At 33.6% G+C, this 23,905-nt stretch overlaps 1 protein-coding gene across 23 annotated transcripts in view; it reads left to right on the forward strand.

Moving 5' to 3' along the window:
• The first annotated feature begins 240 nt into the window (after nt 1-240).
• The window catches only part of LOC128670709 (antichymotrypsin-2-like), a 39,640-nt gene continuing 15,975 nt past the window's right edge, over nt 241-23,905 (forward strand). For 9 of the 23 annotated variants that reach the window (XM_053746634.1, XM_053746629.1, XM_053746633.1 and 6 more), the window contains exons 1-2: nt 18,777-18,934; nt 23,778-23,863. In XM_053746634.1, the coding sequence (XP_053602609.1) occupies nt 18,916-18,934; nt 23,778-23,863 (105 nt within the window). In that variant the 5' untranslated portion in view covers nt 18,777-18,915. Of the gene's footprint in view, nt 357-9,986; nt 10,006-18,776; nt 18,935-19,334; nt 19,442-23,777; nt 23,864-23,905 lie in introns of those variants that run through there. The other 14 variants (XM_053746625.1, XM_053746617.1, XM_053746623.1 and 11 more) reach the window with 5 other exon arrangements.

Raw genomic sequence — 23,905 nt, forward strand, 5'->3', positions numbered from 1 at the left:
GATATCCTTGAAAATGATTTATTGACTTTTGTCTTCGTTACAACAATTAAATGTTCTTTGTTGACAGAAGTATGTTATCTAATCTACAAATAAGTATCCTCGCTCGAATAGTAATAAACAATGTCCACGGAATACTTCGGTTTTATGAAAAATATTTGCGAATTGTTATGAAAGTCGGAAACACAATAAATACTCAAGTTTCGCATCTAACAAGGTCTTTGAGCGATAACAAAGTGACCGCGATACTCCGTTCTAATGTAATTTGAAGCGCTTCGGCAAATTCAATTTATGATCCTTTTTATAAATGCCGAGACGAAGCTGGAGTGAGAAGTTATTTGGATACAGAAGGACAACATGTATGTATTTGTTTAATTAAACCGTTGATATCAAGTATTTTGTAATTTGCATTTTGAAGTAAAAGCATAGAATCCGTTTGTGCGGTAATAGCTCCAGCCAATCTGACATGACTAAAAATTAGATGTATTTTTGTACCATTATTTGTATTTGGCTGATTATTTTCTTAATATATCAATGGGGAAAACAAATACATACCTAATTTATGTTTGGTTTAAATAACCACGTTTTTCCTTATTTATTTTAACAATACTTGACCTTGATTTATAAGAGCATACTTACATATTAACTCAACTCGAACTCTTGGATTTATTGTATTAACGGAATTGATTACCTAAATATGCTTGAACTCTAAACTGTATAAGTGCTACATGTTAGGAATGTATTTCTTCTAAATTCAGTATATTCTAAATTCACTGTTCAGTATATTAAGGGTGGTTTACACCCTCAACTTTGACGTTAAACTTTACAAGAAGCTGTTCACGAATGTCCTTCGATCAATTTGAAATAACTTCGAGCAGGATATATCGGGAACAGGGACTGCGCCGCTTTAAGTTATCAGAGCGAAAACTTGGACAGGCTTGCAATCGGCAAGTCGCTGCTAAAATTGTTGTAGCCAGAGCGACGTTACGGTGCGGTCAGGTGACCGCCCAGGACGTTACATACAAAAGGGCGTCCCATGTTTGCTTTCGCTCCTTTCACCTTTTTAATCAGGCCCGTTAAAAATATCAGATAATCTAGATAGAAAAGGGCGCGCAGACATAACAGATAGTTTGTTTCTGCAAATATTTTTTAAACGTATGTTATGTTATACGTTATGTTAGTTATAGAGAGTCACCATTTTTTTGGAGTCAGTAACAGGGGGCGCCTTTGAAATTTCACCCAGTCTTCATGCAGTGTTAATACCGGCATTACCAGTGAACTTTGGCGGGACCTGCAAACTTGTAAAGGCGGTAAAAACTCGTTACGCCAAATCGGCCACTAAAACTCGTGAAGCGAAAATTCTATCCAACTTCAATTTACTTTTATTGTTCTTACTCTTCCTATTCGTCGAGTAAAAGTTCTTTTTCTTACGTTTTACAGACCATCTGAACACTTTTTATACTCGTCCAAACAAACACAACGTCAAAATTTCACGTTTGAGCTTTTTCCTTGTTTCGGTGTATCAAAGGAATCGCGCACAATCTCGTTCCCACTGTAATGCAAATAATCTTTATTTCAATTTCTCCTTTTTTCCTCTTTGCTCGGTTAATTTTACACAAGGCGGGCCCCGGTCACATAATGGGAATCGCATTATTGTCATTTACTTTTCGATGTCTGCAGATGATATTATTAACTAAGTCCAAGACAAATGTTTTGGTAAATTTTCCTCATTGTTTTGATAATAACAATGGAATTGAAATGTATATAAATATTCATCATTATGTAAAGTCACGTAATATTTTGTACGGATTTCTTGGTCCGGAATAAAGCGTTATTATTTTTATCTTGCACTATACTAACCTCAGTAATATTTATTATACATGCGATATTTTGGATAAGAGCTATAAGTGCGTTTGTTTCTCAATCACGCATAATATACTGGGCGGATTTCTATGAATTCTATACAAGAAAACGCATTCTAGAATGGCGCGAAGGGCAGATTTTATTCCGAATTTCCCCGCTCGAAGATCGGGGACACTGCTAATATGACAAAATAAATGCTATAGATCTATATTTTAGATATAGGATATAGCTACGTGTCCATCACTTTTCATTCTGCATTGATTTGAAATATGACCACCGCGCACTCCGCTGCTACCTAATCAATCTGCCGTCCACAGTTCTATATCGATGATGGTCGACAGCAAATAAATAACAAAATGAGCTGCCAATGTATTCACGTTATTTACTGGTTTACGACCAGCATTTGCCCTGTTTCTTCCAAAAAATCGAGCGCAAAAACCACTGTGAAATTGGTTTGCTCCCGTTTAGGAAAAAAATATAAATAAAATAATAATAAATAAATATAATGTAAGGACAAATCACACAATTATGGAATACTAACTCAACGATACTATATTCTATAACATATATGTACATAGATATACATCCAAGACTCGGGCCAGTCAGAAAAAGATCATTTTCCATCATGACCCGACCGGGGATCGAACTCGGGACCTCTCGGTTCAGAGGCAAGCCCACTGCGCCACCGAGGTCGTCAATTGGGAAATTACTGGGCGTAAACCCATCTGTGGTTCACGTACATGTCTACGTTTCAATATAATTAATAACCTTTGACGCGGTTATTTTCGATATTCACATTTTTACCGAAATGGCAGAGGATCGTAATTCATCAAAGATAATATTAACATTGATACAAAGAAGGTTAGTGGTGGAAACCTGAATAATATGTGGTGTCTATTTATTATCGAGTGTATTATTGCTATCGCTAGTGACAGATTGTATTAGTTAATCATTTTATTGACACCTAAAGGCATCTGACCTGACGTTTACGACTAGCTACCAACATTTATTATGTGATAATGATTTAACATTTTAAATTGAAAATATTAGTTAATCTATCGCATCTAAGCTATGTCATATAAAACGCAGATTAAGAATAAACAATGCAATAAGATAATAGTAAAAAAAATATTTTTTATCAATGTACACACATATGTAAGTTAAACATCGACTCCCAAACTAGGGAAACCCTGTAACCTGGAGCACTGTTATTACAACAAGGCTTACGATTTATCTAGTCTAAACCATATTTACAAAGGACACAATCCTAAATATATGTGTTTTAAAAGCCACTAGACCCGTCTAGTTGAAAACATCTTCAGACAACAGCTGCGGTTGATGGCTTAATGTCCAATCCCCCCACTCCGTAGAGCAAAACGCTTCACGGAGTACCAGTAATTTGTATAGTTGGCGAACACCTTTACTAAAGTCTAGTCTACGTAATAGAATATTCCAGTTTACTTATCCTCCTGCTGATGGTATAAGTCAATCAAAGGAAAGAGCTATGAAGTGGGAGTCCTCATAGACGGTAGGTTAACCTGTTCTTCTGTAGGGCGATTTGTTTGTTGGCGACTCTCCTCGTATAGTCAACAGCACATCAAGTTAGCTCGCATGAACCTCTATGGCGCGGCAATATCGGCGCGTTTGCAATTAATTTAGGTAGGTGTATGTGACTGTACGTCGGCGCCAGGACGGTCTGTCCTAGATTGTCTGGGCGTCCAGTCGAACAGTGAGGGTTGTCATCCACATCGATGACGATCGTCCTCTACCTCTTATTGCGACAAGTCAGGACAGGTTAGCAACTAACACTATTAAACCACAATGACACCAATGCGGCCGCTATACAGCTAGACTCGGCTTTGAGTTTTGTAGTACAGTCAACAGCACGCCAACCTACCCAAATTCATTGTAAACTCGCCGCTATTACCGCGCCATAGAGGTTCTTGCAGGGTAACTTTATGTGCTGTTGACTGTACCTTTCGTAAATATGAAGAAGATAAGAATTTTTTTAAAAACCCTCTAAATTTTTTTTGTTCAAACTCGCTAATCTACTACAACAGGTGATTAAAACTGCACCCTCTATAAAATTTAAATAAGTTATTTTTTCCGTGATCTGTTGTCATTAATCACTTTGATCGACATACACATCGATTACACATTAAGCATGCTTTTAATGAAACTTAATTGCTTGCTCGCGTGCTAACTTACTCCATGTTGATTTTGTAACGGCATTTGTTATTTGGAGCTGGCGTCGATTATGTTATTATATGATTCATTTCAGTATTAATTACAGTAACACCAGCTTTAGTTTACTGCCGGGTACTGTAGTTAGTTGACGATTGCGCCGTGACTGATAATATTATTTGAGTAAGAGTCAGCCGTGTCTGACAATGTTCGTTTAGTTGTCTTTCAGCCAAATATTCCATGTAATTAGCTACAATAAATCATACACATACATATCTACATATCCCTCGCTCGATACAGCGGGGGAATGCTGCAAGCATGCTTTTGCGTCAGGTACGATTCGGGGTGGCGTTTTCGAGGAAATTGTTCTATATTAGTGTAAATGAAGTATATTTGTAGAATATTTTTTATTGCCACCATTTGTGTAAATAATATTCCTCATTAAAATTAATAAAATCAAAATATCACTTCTTTATGCAACATTAATAGAACTTTTCATAAGATTCTACAAACATAAATTTAGATAAACAAGAAAAAATAGCTCAACGCCAATAATTTTCCAAGTTGGGTAATAGTTATGGGTATAGACTTCTTCAAGTTCGCTTTCTTCATCGCGCTACACCGCAGTCTCCGACACTTGACTTTACATAATAATGCAAACTATATTCAACGCGACACAGATTCATAGCGAATGGGGAGTTAGGGGACGAATAAATATCTAGCAACCGACACAGATTTTGAAGATACAACACAAATTTTTGCTTTGAAAGGCCTGAAAAGTATTATTTAAATACTTTATTTGCAATTAATACCTAAAAATTTTCATAATCTATCGGAATTTGAAAAGAAAATAGTGTAACACGTATATATATGTTAACCTAAAACATATACTCTGAATATTAAAAATAATCACATGTTTTAAAGGACTATGCTCGAATATGTCCCTTCTAATCACAAACGAACCAAGAAAATAACGACAAAATTAATATAGTGTAGCAAGAAGGCCCTTATCCGCGCAATAAACCTTATTATTACATCTGTTCCCACAGTAAACGAAATTCATGTTTATTATTCATCAGTTTTATCTCAAGAAAATCATAAAATTTCATAAAGCGTAATACCCCGCGGTTTTGCTAATAAATGAGCTTTTATAAAAACAAACGAATGCTACTGTCGGGACACAAGCAAATTGAGGACGAAGCAATTTGTATCTCTTGTCATACTTTTTAATTTTATCCTAAGAAAAACAAATTAGCTGGTCGAACGCTTTGCATATTCACAAGTCTCGCTCGGTCGTTCCGTTCCGGATATATTTCCGGATCAGTTTCATCACTAAATCCAGAAAATCTATATCCATTCGCCAGTCGTTACATTGTAATCTAGACATCCGTATGCGCGACGCGGGTTCTATTATTCTTAATGGCAAATTGTTTTAGCAAACGGCCATTTCCCAGATTTCGGTACGTTGAATGACATAATTTTTGTTTGCAACCAGAATTAAGCCTATCATCCCACATAAATCTCTATAAACACGACCTCTAAAACTTAATTATAGAGCGTAAATTCTACGCCTTTTAGGGGTTTTGATGGTGACGTTAATTTAAACCCATTTAAGAAGGTCCCGTCTAAAATTTTGAAAAAGTAAACAGTGCATTAGAGTGTGAATAGCGGGTCATTCATCTCTGGTAATGGCGAACTGACGTCTTTCTAATGGACGGAACAAAGAGGCATGCTTGTGTAATTATTAATACATTTTAAAACCGGACTCAGCGACAAAGTGCAGGCTTGTGTTGTTGAATAAAATACCCGTAACACTTCCTATAAGATGTTATAAAAATTATAGATCGAATAGTCTTTATTTTCATTGGATTTATCATAAAAATCAAAGATATTCTAAGAAAGATTTCGGGAATTCCCGAGAATATATCCTCACACAATATACCTATTCGTTTCGGTGTAACATATTTATATTTTAAAATAACAAAATAAAAACAATAAAGGTCGATACATTTTTAAAAGCAGAAAAGTTCTGCAAAATATTTGAAATCCGTTACGTAGTGCAAATCGCCAGTTGCATATTTTTATCCGTTTGGGCTGCATCAGCGTCGGTTCCGAACGTGAGCCGAATACGAATATCTTCTTATGATTAGCGCTCCAGCTCCACGACTATAAACTGGCAGGAGAATAAAACATATATCAATTTTGGCATTGAAAAGCAAATACATTAAAAAATATATTTCTAAGGATATTTAACGACCTCCATATGATAGTGGTCATCACACCATCCGCGTCCGCCACCTGGAATTGGGTTCGATTCCTTGTATAGGTAAATAATTGTACTTGTTTTCACAGATATTTGTCTACATTTCTGTGTGTGTTTTACTCAAGTACGCTCATCGCACCCAAGGAGAAATTTCTCTCATGGTTCGTTCAATCAAGCCTTATCGCTGGCCGTGCAATAAAGTATCATCTACAGCAGGCATCTGAATTGAACGTCTCGTGTAGATCCATGTAGATCCCATTCATTGCACTGCGTCCGATTACCAGGCCCATTGACGTTCCTACAAATAGATGCACATCATAGTAATAAAGTCAAAGTTAATACTTTAACTTACTTAAATAAATTACTATTTATTCAGAAATTAACAAGCTTTTTCTCGTCTTAAGTTATGTAAGTATTTCACCAAATAGCTACAAACTTCGCCATCACCGCATCATTAAATTTAAACACAATAACATAACATTTAATAACTAGTCACTCATTGGTCAGTTTCCAGTTTCGCATCATTAACACATGACAAATGTGTCCGATCTATTCATGATTTGTGTGCTAACTAATGGCTGAGAGAACACGATACTGACAATGGTACAACCTAAGTATTTATTATATATAATCTGTGGTATTCACTGTCCTACAATTAGTATTATATCATTTCGATCTTTCGATCGTAAATTGAAATGTCGGCCAAAATGTCGCCTTCTTCAGAAAACCAAATGTTTTGAAAATATTTGTGCCAATCATAGCGCGCGAATTGCATCCGCTGTGTCAGCCAATCATAGCGCGCTAAATGCGTCCACTGTTTCAGCCTAGCTAATCATAGCACGTCAAATCAAGCTGCTATCCAGCCAATAAATATTAATAGCGCGTCAGACCAATCCGCTTTTCGATAGCTATGGAACAAAAGCATTTTGAGCGAGATAGCACCAATCATATTGTATGTACGCTTCAACAAAAATAAACTATAGTTTAATATCTTGTTTCAAGAGCTTTTCTAAAAAAAGTATTTTATGCTGTCTCTATGCTACATACCAAGGAAACCCTGTAAAATTCTGTGACATTCTCTTATAAAAAATGTTGGCCAGCCAAGTTAATGTAATCCTATCCATTTGAATAATGACCAACTAGGAAAAGCTGAAATTTTCACAAGTGGATCCAAAGCGTTCTTAATTCATTCGGGTTGCAGAGATAAAAAGCGGACCATTATTAATCATCCGGGCAGGCACGTGTAAAAATATACGTCTCGCGGATACAGCAAAAATTAATTGCCTAAACAAAAAATGTAGGAACTTCCGACTTTAAACGTAACGTAACAATTTCAAGATGTGTTTATATCCACGGTTTATATCGCTCTTTTGTTTGTAGGGTTCTGCATCGTGAATGAAAATAAGCAATTGTTTGAAATGTTTTTATGTCAATTTATTTGTACTACTAATTTATTTATATCTTCTTCTTCTTCAATATTATTATCAAATAATTTTAGACATGGGAATACTTGGGCAATAATTTAAAAAAACTATACCTAGTATATAGCTCATAAGATTAAAAATGCATTTTATTAGAAAAAAAAATGCACAGAACATACACAAAAGATATGTCACTTTGATAAATAACAAATGGTGCAGGTCACCCCGAGCCCAGCCCATCCAAGTGAACAAGAGTGACCTAAGAATACCTTCGACTTTGAACCTGATATCAATTTATTTGCGAAGAAACCGCATCGTTAGCTGGAAGTTTACAATCAGTTTTTCTCAGTATTTCAGAGTTAAACCCAGTTTTATCTTTGTAATACCTACTGAGAAAAACTGATTGTGAGGACTTTGCTATTTTATTTCTTTGCAACTTATCTTTTACGTCGCTATACATGAAGTCACTTCGGTTACTTTGATGTTTTATAAAACATATAAAATAATATCTTACAAGTTTGTTTATTTAAAGTTCAGTTGTCAATATTAAACTTTTATTATTAATATTTGAACAAAAGAGTCAACTAATATGCCCAAGATACATATCGTACATCTCGATGTCACTGTGAATTAATTTATCATTTCCAACAATCGTAGCTAAAATTTTTTCGATAAATTCACTTCTATCATTTTAAATTTTCTTAACAATGTATTGATATTTCGCAGTCGCATAGTTTCGTCTTGCAGAGCAGCACAGCACACAAAAACTGCGAGCATTAGTTTTAGCAAAACAAGTAAAATCTAAAGGTTTAAAACGATTTCACAGATTACCGCGTACAAACGAACTCTTCATTTAGCTCGGAAAAAGTATTCTCAAATGATTCAAAGTATTTTTCACACACAATAGCCATTCAAAAGCCTGGCTATTTTTAAAAGTACCGTTTGGTTTGAAATTAGCTACCTAATCTCGACGTCAATTTTAACAATTCGTCTTGAATGGGGTGGAGTACGCGGTTTCAAAAGTCATTTTTCAACAGCATGACGTAATCGCTCCGTCGTAGCTTTTTGTTTGAAAAGTGGAGAAAAATTTCATATTCATTTTATGAACTTGGATAGTTCGCTCCCACATAGTGTAATTTTCGACCCCGAATATTTTAATAATAGATTCCGCTAAAATTTCCAACTCGGGTATTAGCAAAGTTTGATAATTATATTAAATAGTTTAAATTGCCCCGAACTATCTGCACATTTATGGTTTGTAGATGAACCGTGCAAATCAAAATGAGTATTTTTTTGAGTAGATAAGTAACAATTTTCATTAATGGGTTTAAAATGAATAGGTTAATAATGAATAGGTTAGGTTAATATTTATTTTATGCTTACAGCATAAAATAAATATGTGAAATTATGAAAAATACCTATTTCAGGTTTCTTCTATTCAAGGGTTAATAAACTTAATCGAAATATGTCCAGTGACAAATATTGGCTTTAAAATTGGTTTGATTCTGGGATATGAGATACTTCGCAGGAGTAACGAATATCTGAAAATCATTAGAAAACGCTATAAAAATATTTAATTTGTATCACGTACTGATGATGTATTGTTGACTATGTACTGATTATCACGTATTGATTATACCTATAGATAGATCTTGGTCATTAATTAAAGCAGTTGTCGTCCACAGATTGTTTAATTAAGGCGCCCTACTACGTGGTGTCAGGTATGTATTATACACGATACCTCGTAGTCAATAGTAAAAATATCGTATACTTGGGTACCTCACTCTTATTTAATTAAATCACCAAATAGCAGTGTTATTTAAAGAGTATTTTGCCGATTCGTAAATTGAGAGAAGTAGTGTAATTATAGAACGTAACCCGCGAATGACACCCCTGGTCTCGCAAGGCTGTCGATGCCAAATCCACAAACGCTCTATTGGATTTTATATTGCAACTGGTCACCCTAGCCCACGTGGGCTAGGGTGACCAGTTGCCATCAGGTGGGCCGTACACCATCTTGCCGGTTAGTAGAGTAAAAGTCAAAGTGTCAAGCAAAGGGTTAGTAGTTTGTTGGCTGACATTAGTATTCTCGTTCAAATTTGTGAATATGTGGTAAAACAGCGTGGGTCGGTCAGCACTGTGGAGAGTCATAAACTGCAGATATTGCATCTGTTGTCGAGTGACAGACGGGCGGACCGGACGGATATTTGTTTCGTACCAAGATACACGAATATTTGGAAACGGCCCCATTTACTTTCGACGGAAAAAGTACATAAGGTAGAAGTTTCAGCTTTCTATGCAAGCATATTCGCATGAAACCATAACGATTAAGACTAACAATTATTTAAGATTTCCTGAAAAAAGACATATTTATTTAAAATTGTATTGCACTAATTTTACACGTATTCTTTGCCAATCCAACTTTTGGATCGAATAGAAAAGGCAAGCAAGGTGCGATGGAAATTACGCGAGAGATTATTTATTACTAAACTGAAGAATATTATACTAATCCTGCCTAAGTAGCGTATTTTTATTGTACTTACTTCCGCGGACTTCCACTCTGACCAACAACCAATTGAATCAAATCAACAATTTTTATTCCCCAAAAACCAACTTACTGTCGTATGTCACATTTACCACTCCTGTGTCATCTCATATTTAGGTATTCTACCACACATAGGTACGAATTCTGAAACCACTCGGTTTCAGTTCAAGGGTCAAGTAAAAGCGACAAAGTTGTTCAATGTTTGTTATCTACGTAGCGGGGCGTAGGCAGAACCATGTCTAAATAGAGCATGTGCCGGTGACGTGTGACGTCTTGTGCCTCGTAACTCGTCGTAACACATGGCGAGTTTGTCCAGACGCTCGCATTGATTTATTACATGCTTACAGTCATGTGTTTTGAAATTTATTTAGAAAACTCTTTATCGGTGCCCTCGTATACACACTAACTTTTGTGGATAAATTCGAACATTTTCAATGTTACATTTTACAAGAAAATGAAAGACTAGTTAAAGAATAACACGCTTTGATCATGCATGCTTTTCATCATGATAAATCAAAATGTGGGCATAATATGGAAAATTAAAGATTCCTTTCAGAGGCACTGTTTATTTTCCATATCTTATGAATTTTGTCGATGACGCAAAAGCTCGTGATAACCTCATAGTTCAATACAATTTACAAACAAAATATTAACTTCATTTCATTCCTCTTCTTTTTGAGGCTGATGATGATTAGGAGTTGAGAATTCCGATCCAATACGATTCAAATAAACAGATAAGATGAACAAGAATATTTATAAATTAATTGACCTATGAGAGTGTTGTTGTTTGATAAAATAAAAATAACCTAAACGGAGAAATCCCGTGGCAACTTTGGAGGTCAGATCTAATCCAAGCGCCGAGAGGTCAATCCGCCAAAAACTTCTTCATAATGTCTTATCTAATTTATTTTACAAAAGGATTAATTAATTTTCAAACTCTGTTAATTAAGCAGGTCATACGGGCCTGAATTATCGAAGATGCTTCAATTTGAGGGACTCATAAACTTTCATTATTGTTATAATTTGCTTTAATTGCGCTTAATTGAATGAAGCGTTAATCTCAAATTTCACGTTGTAATCAATTCAGCGCGTGGTTATTTTATAAAAAGGATTAAAAAGATAAATGAATTAGTTTTTCGTTTCAAATATTTAGCTAAAGAGGTGAATGCAATGTGCAATGTAGACTCATATTTGTCAAATTCGTTTAACATATAAATTTCACCTTATCATACCCAAAATGAGTACAAAATGAGAACAAATTAGACTCGATTTGACTTTATAAATCCGCATAATTCATTAACAATGCTAGCTTGGGTTTTTGTCATTAAATCATGATCTAAATGCTGAAAGGAATCATATGAAAACCTAAAAGCAAATATGTTTTAGAGGGTATTAATTCATTTTCTACTAGTTACGTCCCAGGGTTTTGTTCATGTAAGAATTTCGTGATTATAACCTGCCACCAATAGAAAGGACAAACCGTGAGAAATTCGGAATTTTCATAATGATGTTCAAATAATTATACCGAAGTGGTTATTGGAATCGCGACCTTCGAAGGAAATTAACTGATTTGTTCGTCAAAATCGGAACTGATTTCTTATTTTCAGCAAAGATTGGAACTAATTTCAATTTCTCAATCGCCAATAAAATTGGAAAGTGTTGTACCCAGTTATTATTTATTTTCGTGCACTAATTTGTACCATATTTTTGACACATGCGTATATTTTCATATGAGAATTAACCATAGAATCTCCGAATACATTTAACATTAGACCCGTAGAAATCATATTCATCACTAAACTTGTTGGGTATACCCAAGCTAAACCAGTACATCACACCCAGAACCCCTGATAAATACACTAGTACAAACATTTGCCTGTGCTGAGAATCGAACCCGGGACCCGGGACCTCAACGTGTGGTACGGACAGGCGTGTTGATACTATGAAGTTATATATACGATTACAACATACCTTATATATTATGTAATAAAAATTTTACTTGCCATTTGAACAAACTATTTTTGATAAATCAATGAAACGTCTCGAAACACGAGATCAAATCGATAGTCTTTTGTTGTTGTCTTTAATTAACAATTTTGTTAAATGGGCTACTTTCCCGGGCTTCGTAAAAATACCTTCGTCAGGAGATCAGCTTTCACAAACAGATTAAATATCGATCTGTCTGCCAACTTTAAGAACCATTATTATCGACAACTTATAGAAGACTAGACACATGCCGAGGCTTCACTTCCGTAGGAATTTCGGTATAAAACGTATGTGCTATTTCAGGTTGTACATATTTCCCACCCGTGTACCAAATTACATCAAAATCCGTCTAAATAAAATATATATATATATAAGCTTCAATTTTATTACATTAATATATTTAATAAAAATTTAATATATTTAATAAAAAATTTAAAAGGGTTAATCATGTACATTGAATATAAAGCGAAAAATAACCGTCATGATATTTATACAAGTAAAAGAAACATAAAATGCCGGACCGATAACAAAAAAGCCATACTTAACTCTTTGAATTCTCACAGTCCTAGTAATTTTACTTTGAGTGAATACGAAAATTTTCCTACAATTTTCCTTCCCTACTATTTTTTATAAAAATGATTAAAATATCTTGGAATTGAATCAAATCCATGCGCATTAAAGCCAAAGCCCATTGAATCTTGCAAATGTCCTAAAGAGGTCCCTTTCACAAGCCCACATTTTTAATCACCGTAAAACGGGCGTCAGCTTTAGGAAGTGCTTAAAATAATTTAGCCCGAGGCAAAGAGAATTTCCTCACTTAATCTATGTAAGTATATTATAAAACTTGACTTTGATCAGGAAACAGTGTTGTGAAAGACGGTCTGAAAGTAGTCTACAGTACTCGGAGTAGTCGAATCAGCCGAATCGACACTAAGAAATGTACAAAATCTTCAATTGGTTGTTGATTGGGTTATCCACATTGAGACATATCGGGGCGATATATAATATATAAATAATAATTATTCATCAAGTATATGACTATTTTGTTTGTTTGGAAGGTTATCGGCTAAATAGATAACGTAGCAAAAAATAGCAACTAAAAGCCATTTCCAAATCTTCACTTGTAGAAATTATTTACATACATATTAAATGCACTACCTAGTTTTGTCCCTGGTTTAAAATATACGTGCTTTCTTTTCTACCAGTTGTAAGTGCAAGATAAGCTAAACAAAAGACAGTTTTCAAGGTACATACCAATAACAACATTCGGGGTCTTTTCCAAAACAAAAACTTTTCCATCAAAAAAGTATATTTGCGTCGCAAATAGTTTTTTCGAATGCACGATTCACCTTTCATAGATATGAAACTAATGTGAATTAAAATAAAAAGTATATTTTCTGTCAAGGGTTGCTATTTAAACCCAGACAATCTGACTGAAACTATATGTTTCAGTCAGCTTGTAATGACTTAAAAATACATAAAGCACAAGTCTTCAGGCATTCAAGAGTTAACTCGAAACCTTTCCCACAACTCTATCGGGAACTGTCCATTTAATTAGAATCCGATGGAGTTTAAATATTGACGTTGAATTTTGGAAGAGATCACCAAAAGTTGTGTTTGACTTGCTCAGTGTTTCGTAATTTCAATCTCGAAGGCATTCGAATCATTATTTAATCTGTGCCTTATCGTGGCTTAGTGGTTTGTAAATTGAAATACAGATTTTGAGCATTTCATTAAACCCTCGTTGGTGGTTTGATGTTTGGAAGGTGGTTTCATTCGCCAGTCGATCATGTTTGCCGGCAAACATTTTGTCTACGAACTTTTTGTTCGCGGAAATAATAAAGTTAAAAGAATAGGTGCACAAAAACGTTTTAAATATTTTGGAAAAAAGTAATGCAAATTAATTACTTAATTATTCAGTGCTGCACTTGATATTAGGTAGGTTGTTTGAATATATTAAAATATATTATATCAGTTTTGGTAAATGTGTCTTTTGCGTTTATAATATCAGTAAGGATGCTTACTGGCAGCATATGAATTAGAAAAAGTAAGATGAAAAGAGCTGCTTAGCGAGGTTTGAAATTGGAAGCGCGTTCGTCAGGGCCCGGAAATTGTTGGCTCGACGGCTGCCAGTGACGGGTCACGTGAGCTCATTACCCTGTCACATGGCTCGATGTCTTGTGTTATTGCAGACTCGCAAGTGTAGGCTGTATTACCAATAACATTTGCCAACATTGCAATCCAAAGCGAGTTCTTTTTCTTTTTTCAAGTTTGAATTGAATTAGAAAAACAGTGACCTCGACGGACAGATTATTTCGCACATAAGTGACATCTAACAAAATTGTAGACGTTTAGGGTTAGGTAGGCGTTGCGCCAGTCAACTTTGATGTTAACTTTAATCTACGGACAAAAACGCAAAGTTCGCTATTTTATGTAATCAGGGTGATGGTCAGTTTAAAGTTAACGTCAAGTATGCTGGTGCAACTGAGGCTAGTTTAACAATTATAAATTAATTAATACTCTCTTTGATACTGAATTAAATATTGCTATTTTCATTAATGAACAATGGACGATAGACATTTTTAAAGTTCAAAGAACTAGTAGAATGTGAACAATGAGAAGACACCAATCTTTGATGTAATTTGATTGGAATGCCATTGTTTTATCTCGTTAATGAAATTTCAGTCCTAGAACAAGACAAGACAGTGTCACAAATATTTTTAGGATGCAAAAGTACGTTTGTTTGTTTTATGTAGAAATATTTTTAATGTATTTGCATGTACCTCTGTATATTATGAAAAAAGGATGTAAATGAACGGGTTAAATCGAGATCTAGATTATAATCTCGCCCAGCTGCCAGTTTTTCCAAAAAATACCATAAAATCTTCATAAATAATATTTCAACCATTTAACTATTTAGATTGCAAGTTTGCAACGGTGTCATCTCTTTAATTGCCCAAACGGCGTCATTCATTCGACCCGATCGGTTCATTTGCGAACTTTAACCGTTTTGCCCGTAGACAATTTCATTCCAGATCTGATATGAAGTTGGTAACAAGCTGGTTGCATTTGCGAACTATTCAATAAACTTCAGAGGGCATAAACTAAACTATTACATGGCACATATGATGTGGATGACGTAAAAAAGTTTACTTCCTAGAATCCTTTCTCTTGTTTTCATGTGTTCACATTCGGAGCTAAGCCCAGAGTTCATATAAAAAAATGTATCATTATTCTGAAGATTTACTAAATGATATACTATATGAGTTTACAACCAAGTACCTGCCTTACGCAACAACGTAGGTATTGGACTTATGTATGTCCCTTAGTCGCCTTGTACGACATTCACGGGTGGATATGGACTGGTCATATTCTAGGGCGGGACCACACGTCGCTTCCTAGAGCCACGAAAATTTCTCGCAGACGCGGTGCGCTACAGACGCTGACAAAAACAACGTGGCCAAGGGATGGAAGGAATATGTGAAATACCACATATTGCCGCGTCTCTCCTTTCTTATATGCGAGGATTTGATTAGTACCTTCTTATTTTAAAAATGTAGGTTGGAACTGAACTAAGCTTTTAGCTTATTAAAGACTTGATTTAAGTAGTTTCAACTTTACGTCAATACCGGGAACCATTTTTTTTCTAGTAATCCCAAGAAAACGGGACGTCACGTCTGTACCTGTATACCTATTTTTAAGATCTAAGGAGGTATGTTCTTTTCTTTATTATTATGTGGTATGAAATGCTTTTTTTATTATTTTGTATACACGGAAAAATGTGTTATGAACGATATATTTTGAGAACGGATTTTTTTTAAATTCATAGCCTTGCTACAATGTTTTTACAGCTAGTAACAATCCTTTGCTTACATAACACTTAGCGAAATCCCCCTTTTCCTAGTTAAAAGCTGAAATCTCCTATTTTACGGCCGCCACAAACTACCATAAATCAGACTTCTGTTTACGATGAATAGCCAACCGCTATACAAGCGAAAAATTACTGTGGTTTAACATTCATGCTTATATATTATTAGCTAAGTAACTAATGTTTATTTAACCATTCAACTTTATGTTTATTATGATAAGTAAACATCGAATTGAAGCGATGGTGGTCCAGTGGTTAACTTAACATTATAGGCAGGTGATCGAATGGTCCGAACCCAATTGTCGCTTCTACGATATAGTGAAATTCGATATTTATCGAAAAACATGGCAATTTCAAAAATATAATAAATATAATTCAATGGCAAAAAATGACATTTCATATTTATCAAAAATATCGAATTAAAGCTAATTCTAATTTTCTGGGCATATTACCTGCTTTAGATCATGGTACGCGAGTGGTCCAAACTGAAGCCAGATATTACAGCTCAATTATCTGTATAATATGAAATATTATAGTATTTTTACAATAAATATAATAGTTTTATCTTATTTAATGAAATAAGTGAACTATAAAAGTGTCGATTATGATGTAGGTCTAATCGAGAAAATGGAACGTGTTTGCAATGAGAAGCGTGTCATCGATATATATCGAATTTTATATCAGATGGAATCAAGAATACAAGTTTGAAGATTTTTGTGATACAATCGTTCGATATATAATCTTTTGACGTAATATCAAATTCGATACTTAATCATATGAAGCGATAATTGACCTCGTTCGAAGCCTTCTCGTAGCATGAGTTTGTGTAGGTACCAATCTGTGAGACTGATGACTCTTGTTGTATAGTAGTTTATATATATGACACCACTTACTTCAGGTGAAGGGAGACATCGTAAGGAAACCTGCATACACACTGGAATACTATGCATACATTTACATATAAAATTACAAGTACGAGTAACAAAATGCAAAACGAAAGATAATTTTACAGACTTGACTATCGATATTGGAAAACCCGACTCCTTTGTATTTACAAAAGAAAGTTTCCTCATATGCTGTTCCGCCGGTACTATATCTAAAGTAGCAATACATCTCAGAAATATGATACTTAATGATAAAAAATTCCAAGAAAACGCCAAACAACTTCGTAGTGGGGAATTCTCAGATTCATGCACAAACAACTGAACTAATTCGATAGACTAGCCCATCGGATTACTTAACGAACTTCATTAATTATACTTATAAATCAATAATCTCTTGTATTTCGAAAACATTCCTTAAATTGTTTTGATAATATAATTATTCTAGCGAATATTTTGTTTAAAACGATTAGTTTAACTTTACAAATCAAATGAGGAAAATTATTATATGTTCTTAGCGCACTTTGTAGACAATCTGTCAACATCAAAGTCAATATTAGCCTCACGCTACTTTAGGAAATATTTTCCTCAGACGTAGGCCACCACGGTGGCGTAGAATAGGACCTCTCTATATCCTCCCCGTCGTACAAAGCGAGTAAAGTTGACGTCATCGGGGTTTACGTAGGCAAGCGAACTGTTGTAAAATCTTGTTACATGATTATGTACCCAAAATAAGTTAATCATAAAGTTATATATTCGGATAGTTTTAAAAATATTACCAATCTTTTTTATTGATACACTTAGATATGTTAGAAATTATCAAATAATAATAATATACTTTATGATTTGAATTATGACGAAATGGCTCTGAGTTCAAATAAAAACTCTACAATTTTAGGCTTTGTAATAGAATCAGAAATCCTCTATGAATACAATTACGCTTTTAAGTATAGTATATAATACTACTAAGTATAGTATATATAATACTAAGTATAGTAATAATAAAGTATATAATACTATGTTTTGTCCCTTTCTTTCAATTGCAAATATTGTAAAGTGCGATAATGACAAACCATACTTTAGTTTAAAGTATGCTTAACTTATTTATGAATACATTAAATAATAATATTTCAAAGGCTTAATACGGGAGCGGAACTGAATGAGACAAATGTAGTAATCATGTTTTTGGTAAATGGATTGTTACGGTGCAACACTATGCTAAGGATTAATTAATTTTCTGATTAAGTACCTATTCACTGATATAAAGTTACGAAATAAGCTAATGAAAATACACCTAATCGAAAAAGGTTTACAAGATATTACTGCAACCGATTATAGTCCATTCATATCTGTTACATATTGTAACAGAGATAAATGCTTATTCCAAAACCTATTCTTAAAATTAAAATGCACCCATCACATCTATTCTAAATTCAAAACAACCAATATTTTATCGAAACGCCTTGCATTTAATATGAAAGCCGATTAAGGCTTACTAACAAGACGTACTAATAGGAAATACTATCAGCTTTTTGTAAACCTTCCAACTGTAACCATAATAGAAAAATATATACCTGTAAGCAGATTGGCTATGGCTACTATATTTTAATTCACAATCATCTTGAACTGCGTTTTATTCTCATTTACTAAAAAGGTTATAACTATATTTCTATAATAAACGAAAAAATTAAAAAATTGTCGTTGACGAAAATTTAAAAAGTATTGCTACCTATTGCTGCTAATACGCTAATCGATTCCAGCGTACGTATAATCCTTATATCAAAGACCAGATTTGTCACACACTTATCTGCGCAGACGCCGGCAAATATTTATTTACCAACAGCCCGACCGGCCCGTCAGTGTAGATCGGACAACCGGCAAGCCAGAACGTCAAACAGGTCACTAACATGAAGCTTCTATTTTGCTGTGAGTCACTTTTTTTCTTCCAGTCGTGATAACGTCCGCCATTAACTAAATTCTTATTTCAATATAATCATTAAGAATAGAACGTATTTATAAAAAGTTGAATTGCTTTACGGATACAACTAATTTCTAATTGTAATTTATGTAATTATTAATTACTGCATTAGTAAGTTTATTTAATGCGATTAGTTTTAATTTCGAAATGGAAATCAAAGAAATAGTTATTATATGGGAATGGTCCGGCCACTAGGTATCTAAGTTAATTATCTCGTCGACAAGTAAACAACACGTATGTCATTATCTGTATAACAACTACAGTAATAAAATATCATAGTTGCAATTAACTTTAACAATAATCTGCTTGTATTTCTATCTCATATACATTGTCCTCTATTCAGAGGGGACGACGGAAGACGCGGGCAGTGTGGGCCCTCGCCCGTGGCCTCGCGGTGCTTATTGCGGACCGACCCCTACCTATCTGTCAGTCAATTCTCGGTTTAAAACAGAACCGTAAGACAATATTAATAGATAATTTAAAACAGAGCCGTTGATAAACCAATAACTTTGCTAAATTTATCACCTCATGGTATTAGCGCGATTGGGGGGCAGTATACCTATATATATATATATATATATATATATATATATATATATATATATATATATATATATATATATATATATATATATATATATATATATATATATAATTTTAACCACAAAAACTACTTGTTATGGTAGAAGTTATTTAGATAAGCATGCAAATAGTATAAAGTACCAAATTTTAATTGAGTACACATCTTATTAAGTCACAAATCCACCTTCACTTTACCATTCTCACTCGAACGTTGTGTATAATCAGTATTTTTGATTTAACACACTGATAACGATTCACAAATTAAGTTTCAGTGTATTCGAGCTAGAACATAAGTGAATATTTTACGAAATTAATATCTAGAATAAAAATTGTAACCTTGAAATTGTAAGCATATTCATTACAAACAAAAAACCGTCCTTCCTACGTAGCCGTAATTCCTTTTTAGAAGAAACTACTTGACTATCCTACAAAATATATCCTATAAGATATATCAATTAAAAACTAAGTTTCATTAGTATAAACTAAACTCTTATCACGTTATCCGTAACTATTCAATTGTGTACAAAGTAACTGTACGTTTACGACCTCATAAACTCAATCAATAGGAAATTTTCATCTGTAAATCATAAAGGTTGCTAAAGAAACTAAATATTTAATGTTTGCGTAAACTATATGGACATCGGACATCGCAGAAAACTAACTCATGTCAAGCACTTTTATACATAGTTATTTTACTACTACGTTACGGATACGTTACTATACGTTAGGGATTATAAAAATACTACTACGCATAAAAATATTTGTAGGACCGTTTTCGAACTAATCTTATGAATAGGGTAGTTGACAAGGTCAGAGAATTGTGAAAATTGTGTATAATCTAGATATAATAGATTTATTCACGGTATGATAAATTCATAGACAATGCAAGCTTGATAATTATACGAAGATTTAAGTTGGTTGAAAAGTCAATTTTCAAACAGTATGAAAATATAAAAACAAACTCAACCATCATAAAAAAATAAAATTAACAACTTTTATTAAGAAGTCGTCACCATAAACGTAACATTTAATGTAGCTGTCTAAGAAACATAGCCTTCTTTGCAAACATTTTAGCAAGTTGTGACGTCACTTGTTCCTGTCATTTAGTATGAAGCGTTTGAACGAGACCTACATTGTATGATTTTATGTTTACTATATCTTTGAAAGCATTGTCATTATCACAGTATTTTTTAACTAGTGTTTCTATTAATATAAGGGCCTTCGAATAGTCAACTAGCCTAATACATATATTTTATTACATAGTCATTTCCAGGAAGTACTTTAGTTCTTACATATTTTCTTGTCTTTTAGGTAAGATGTAAATTTAAGTTATTTACTATTATTTAATTAGGCTCTATAGTATATCCAAAGCAAACCACAGAATTTTTATATTTTCTTTCTGTTTAAAAAATAAACTAATTATTTTAGTTTCAAAATAAACTTTTAATGTTATTCATAACCTTACAGAATATAAAAAATACCTCTTCCGCGTCTGTCTGTCAGCTACGCTAAACTCAAGAACTACGTGCGGATTTTCATGCGATATTCACCAATAAATAATGTGATTATTTAGGAAGGTTCAGGTGTATAATTTATACGGGCAGCTAGTATTACATAAGCAATTAGGGTGAGTTGCACAGTCAACTTTGACGTTGATATATCCCAGCTCACGCCGATAACGTTGAGACAAATAGCGTACTTTGCGTTTTTCTGTGCACGTTAAGGTTAACATCAAAGTTGACGGCACAACTCAGCCTTAATGTGTCAGACCATTACTTTATGATAAACGCTAATTTTATCAAATGAACGCATTTGGTCACGTCGCGTGATTTTTTTTTATTTCATTATTTCCGCAACGCGCCTAGCAACTCGCATATTCACACACTCGCGTATACATGTATTTTACATATTCTGTACAGTTTATTCTTAGTTTTGTATTGTCTAGGTCACAGTCATGAAACATTTAGTGGCGACATAACGGCCCTTTGTGATCACAATGTGGTTAGTTACATTACGACAGGCAATTTACCAGTGGCTTATGCATCGGGATTCCCACTTATGGTACAGGTTAACCGGTTTTTTGTGTCACATTTGAAAAAATAACAAATTTTCGTTAAATATTCCTTATAGCATTTTAATTATAATATGGTAATTGATTTAGAAAAATACTTATTATCATGGAACTTGTTGGTTCAACTGTTACTGTATTTTGGTTTAAAGTACCTACTTAACTAACAATTATGGAGAGTTCAGAAATTTCCCCACATGCACGCAAATCCAAGATGAAAGATATTTTTGAAATAAATTTTCACCGATTAATAATTACTTGAATGAAGTAATTTAAAAAAAAATTAAGTCGAATTAAACGATTTAAATTTCGAGATATATTTTTTAACATTATGACTAACTGCCACCCGAGAATTATTTCCGTGGGATTTTTTTTTATTTTTGCAGTCCTATTTTGAATCATAATAACATATTATAGACATATATTACGTAAGTTTGATTATCTCATATGGAAATGTGATCTGCTGCGGAACTTGCACTTAAATGGGAAAAATGGCATGTGTTTAAATTAGAGATTAACAATTATTAATTATGATTGATAAAACTCATCATACACCGTTTAAATAAAAGTAATATAGTACTTGTTCCTATCATTGAGGAAGAATAAACGGATAGCAACGAGCCAAACCTGTTCCACAGAAAATAAATAACTCTTCTCAATGTTAGCACAGAATACACATTTTTTGTCCGAAGTCACGTTTCCGTCTATAGATTCGCAGTTTTTTAAGACCTATAAGCATAGTGTAGTACTGTATGTATAGTACCACTGTATAAGTGTTTGTATTTATGTTAGCGTCTTGTTTATACCCAATGAGTTATGTCGTGCTCTGCGGCAGAGCTACCGTTTTAAAAACGTATCAATTATACTTTAACATGACGTTTTTTACATATATTTTTTGTTTATTACATTTTTTTTGTGTCCTGATATACCTGAATATGTCCTGTCCTTGAATACAGTTTTTTCTATTCAATATCGCAAATAGAAAAACTTCACGAAATTATAAAATCATTAAGACGTCAAAAAGAAGGAAACTATTCCTTAAGTAATCTGACTCAAATGTATTAGCTTTCATAGACCACCACTTGCTTCGGGTGAAGGATAACATCGGGAGGAATCCTGCACTCTAGTCGATAATTTATCATCTAGTGTGTGAAATGAAGAAGGCAAATCACTCCATTAAAATTGCCAAGAAAGTCGTTGTGTATGTTTCATTCCACGCCATCCTCAGGCATGAGGAATACGACTGAAGGAGGAAACCTAATTAAAAATATTCCCTGCCTGTTATCAACAAAAACATATCTTATCCATAATAATGTTAAAAGGTCTTAAAAATAGTGTACCTTACATTTGATAAAACACACTTGTTGGACCGGCATTGACCTTTACCTTATACTTATGATAATGATTGTGACTATTGTTAGTATGGCCCCGATTAATTAACTGATTGTTTTAAGTAATTTCTTACCGATCAGTCATGCGGCACACTTACACCATGAAATGGCTATTATCATGGCTTGTTTTGTCAATTAACCATATGATAAATTAACCGTTATATTAAAACACGTATGGTTTAACAACTTGTGATTATTTTTACCAAATATGCTCTGGATGAAGTGTTCCTATTCCGAATGTTAACACTTTTTCATCTTAAAATATATATTTGCCTTTTTTGCTTTTGTCCAGCAATGAGACAGCACAGGCTACTAAAAAAACCTTATGGTTTACGTGTGGTCCTTATAATATCATTTAGTTTTTAAATATTAAACTTATATTAAATTTTTGTTTCGTATATATTTACCAATATATACGAAAAAATATATATTGAGCCAATCGGACATTCATTCATCATTTGGTCATTTGAACAAAGTTTTCACAGGGAGTTAAAAAGTGACTAATGTTTATTTCTGTATCTTGCAATCATAAACTTACAATTTTTTAATAATTATTATCCGTTTCGCTATTCTGCAGAACAACCTAATGTACTAAGTACTTTTTGGAATAACCTTGCACCCACTGCTAATAACTTACTAAGCCTAAATTAAAAATTTCATATTTTTTATCATCATCGCATCTTTACGTTTTCCCATAGACATATTATATTTAAATTTGTAAACTAAACTTATTTTGTTTTGTTTTTTCAGTATTTGCCGTCATGGCGGCTGTAAAGTCCGACACCAACGAGCTGCTGAAGCATGCAAATCAAAAATTTACTGCTAAAATGTTATCGGTAAGTCTTAAAGTCTACAAAACTATATCACCCAATGATTAT

Source organism: Plodia interpunctella, chromosome 6 (assembly GCF_027563975.2).
Source record: "Plodia interpunctella isolate USDA-ARS_2022_Savannah chromosome 6, ilPloInte3.2, whole genome shotgun sequence".
Lineage (NCBI taxonomy): Eukaryota > Metazoa > Arthropoda > Insecta > Lepidoptera > Pyralidae > Plodia > Plodia interpunctella.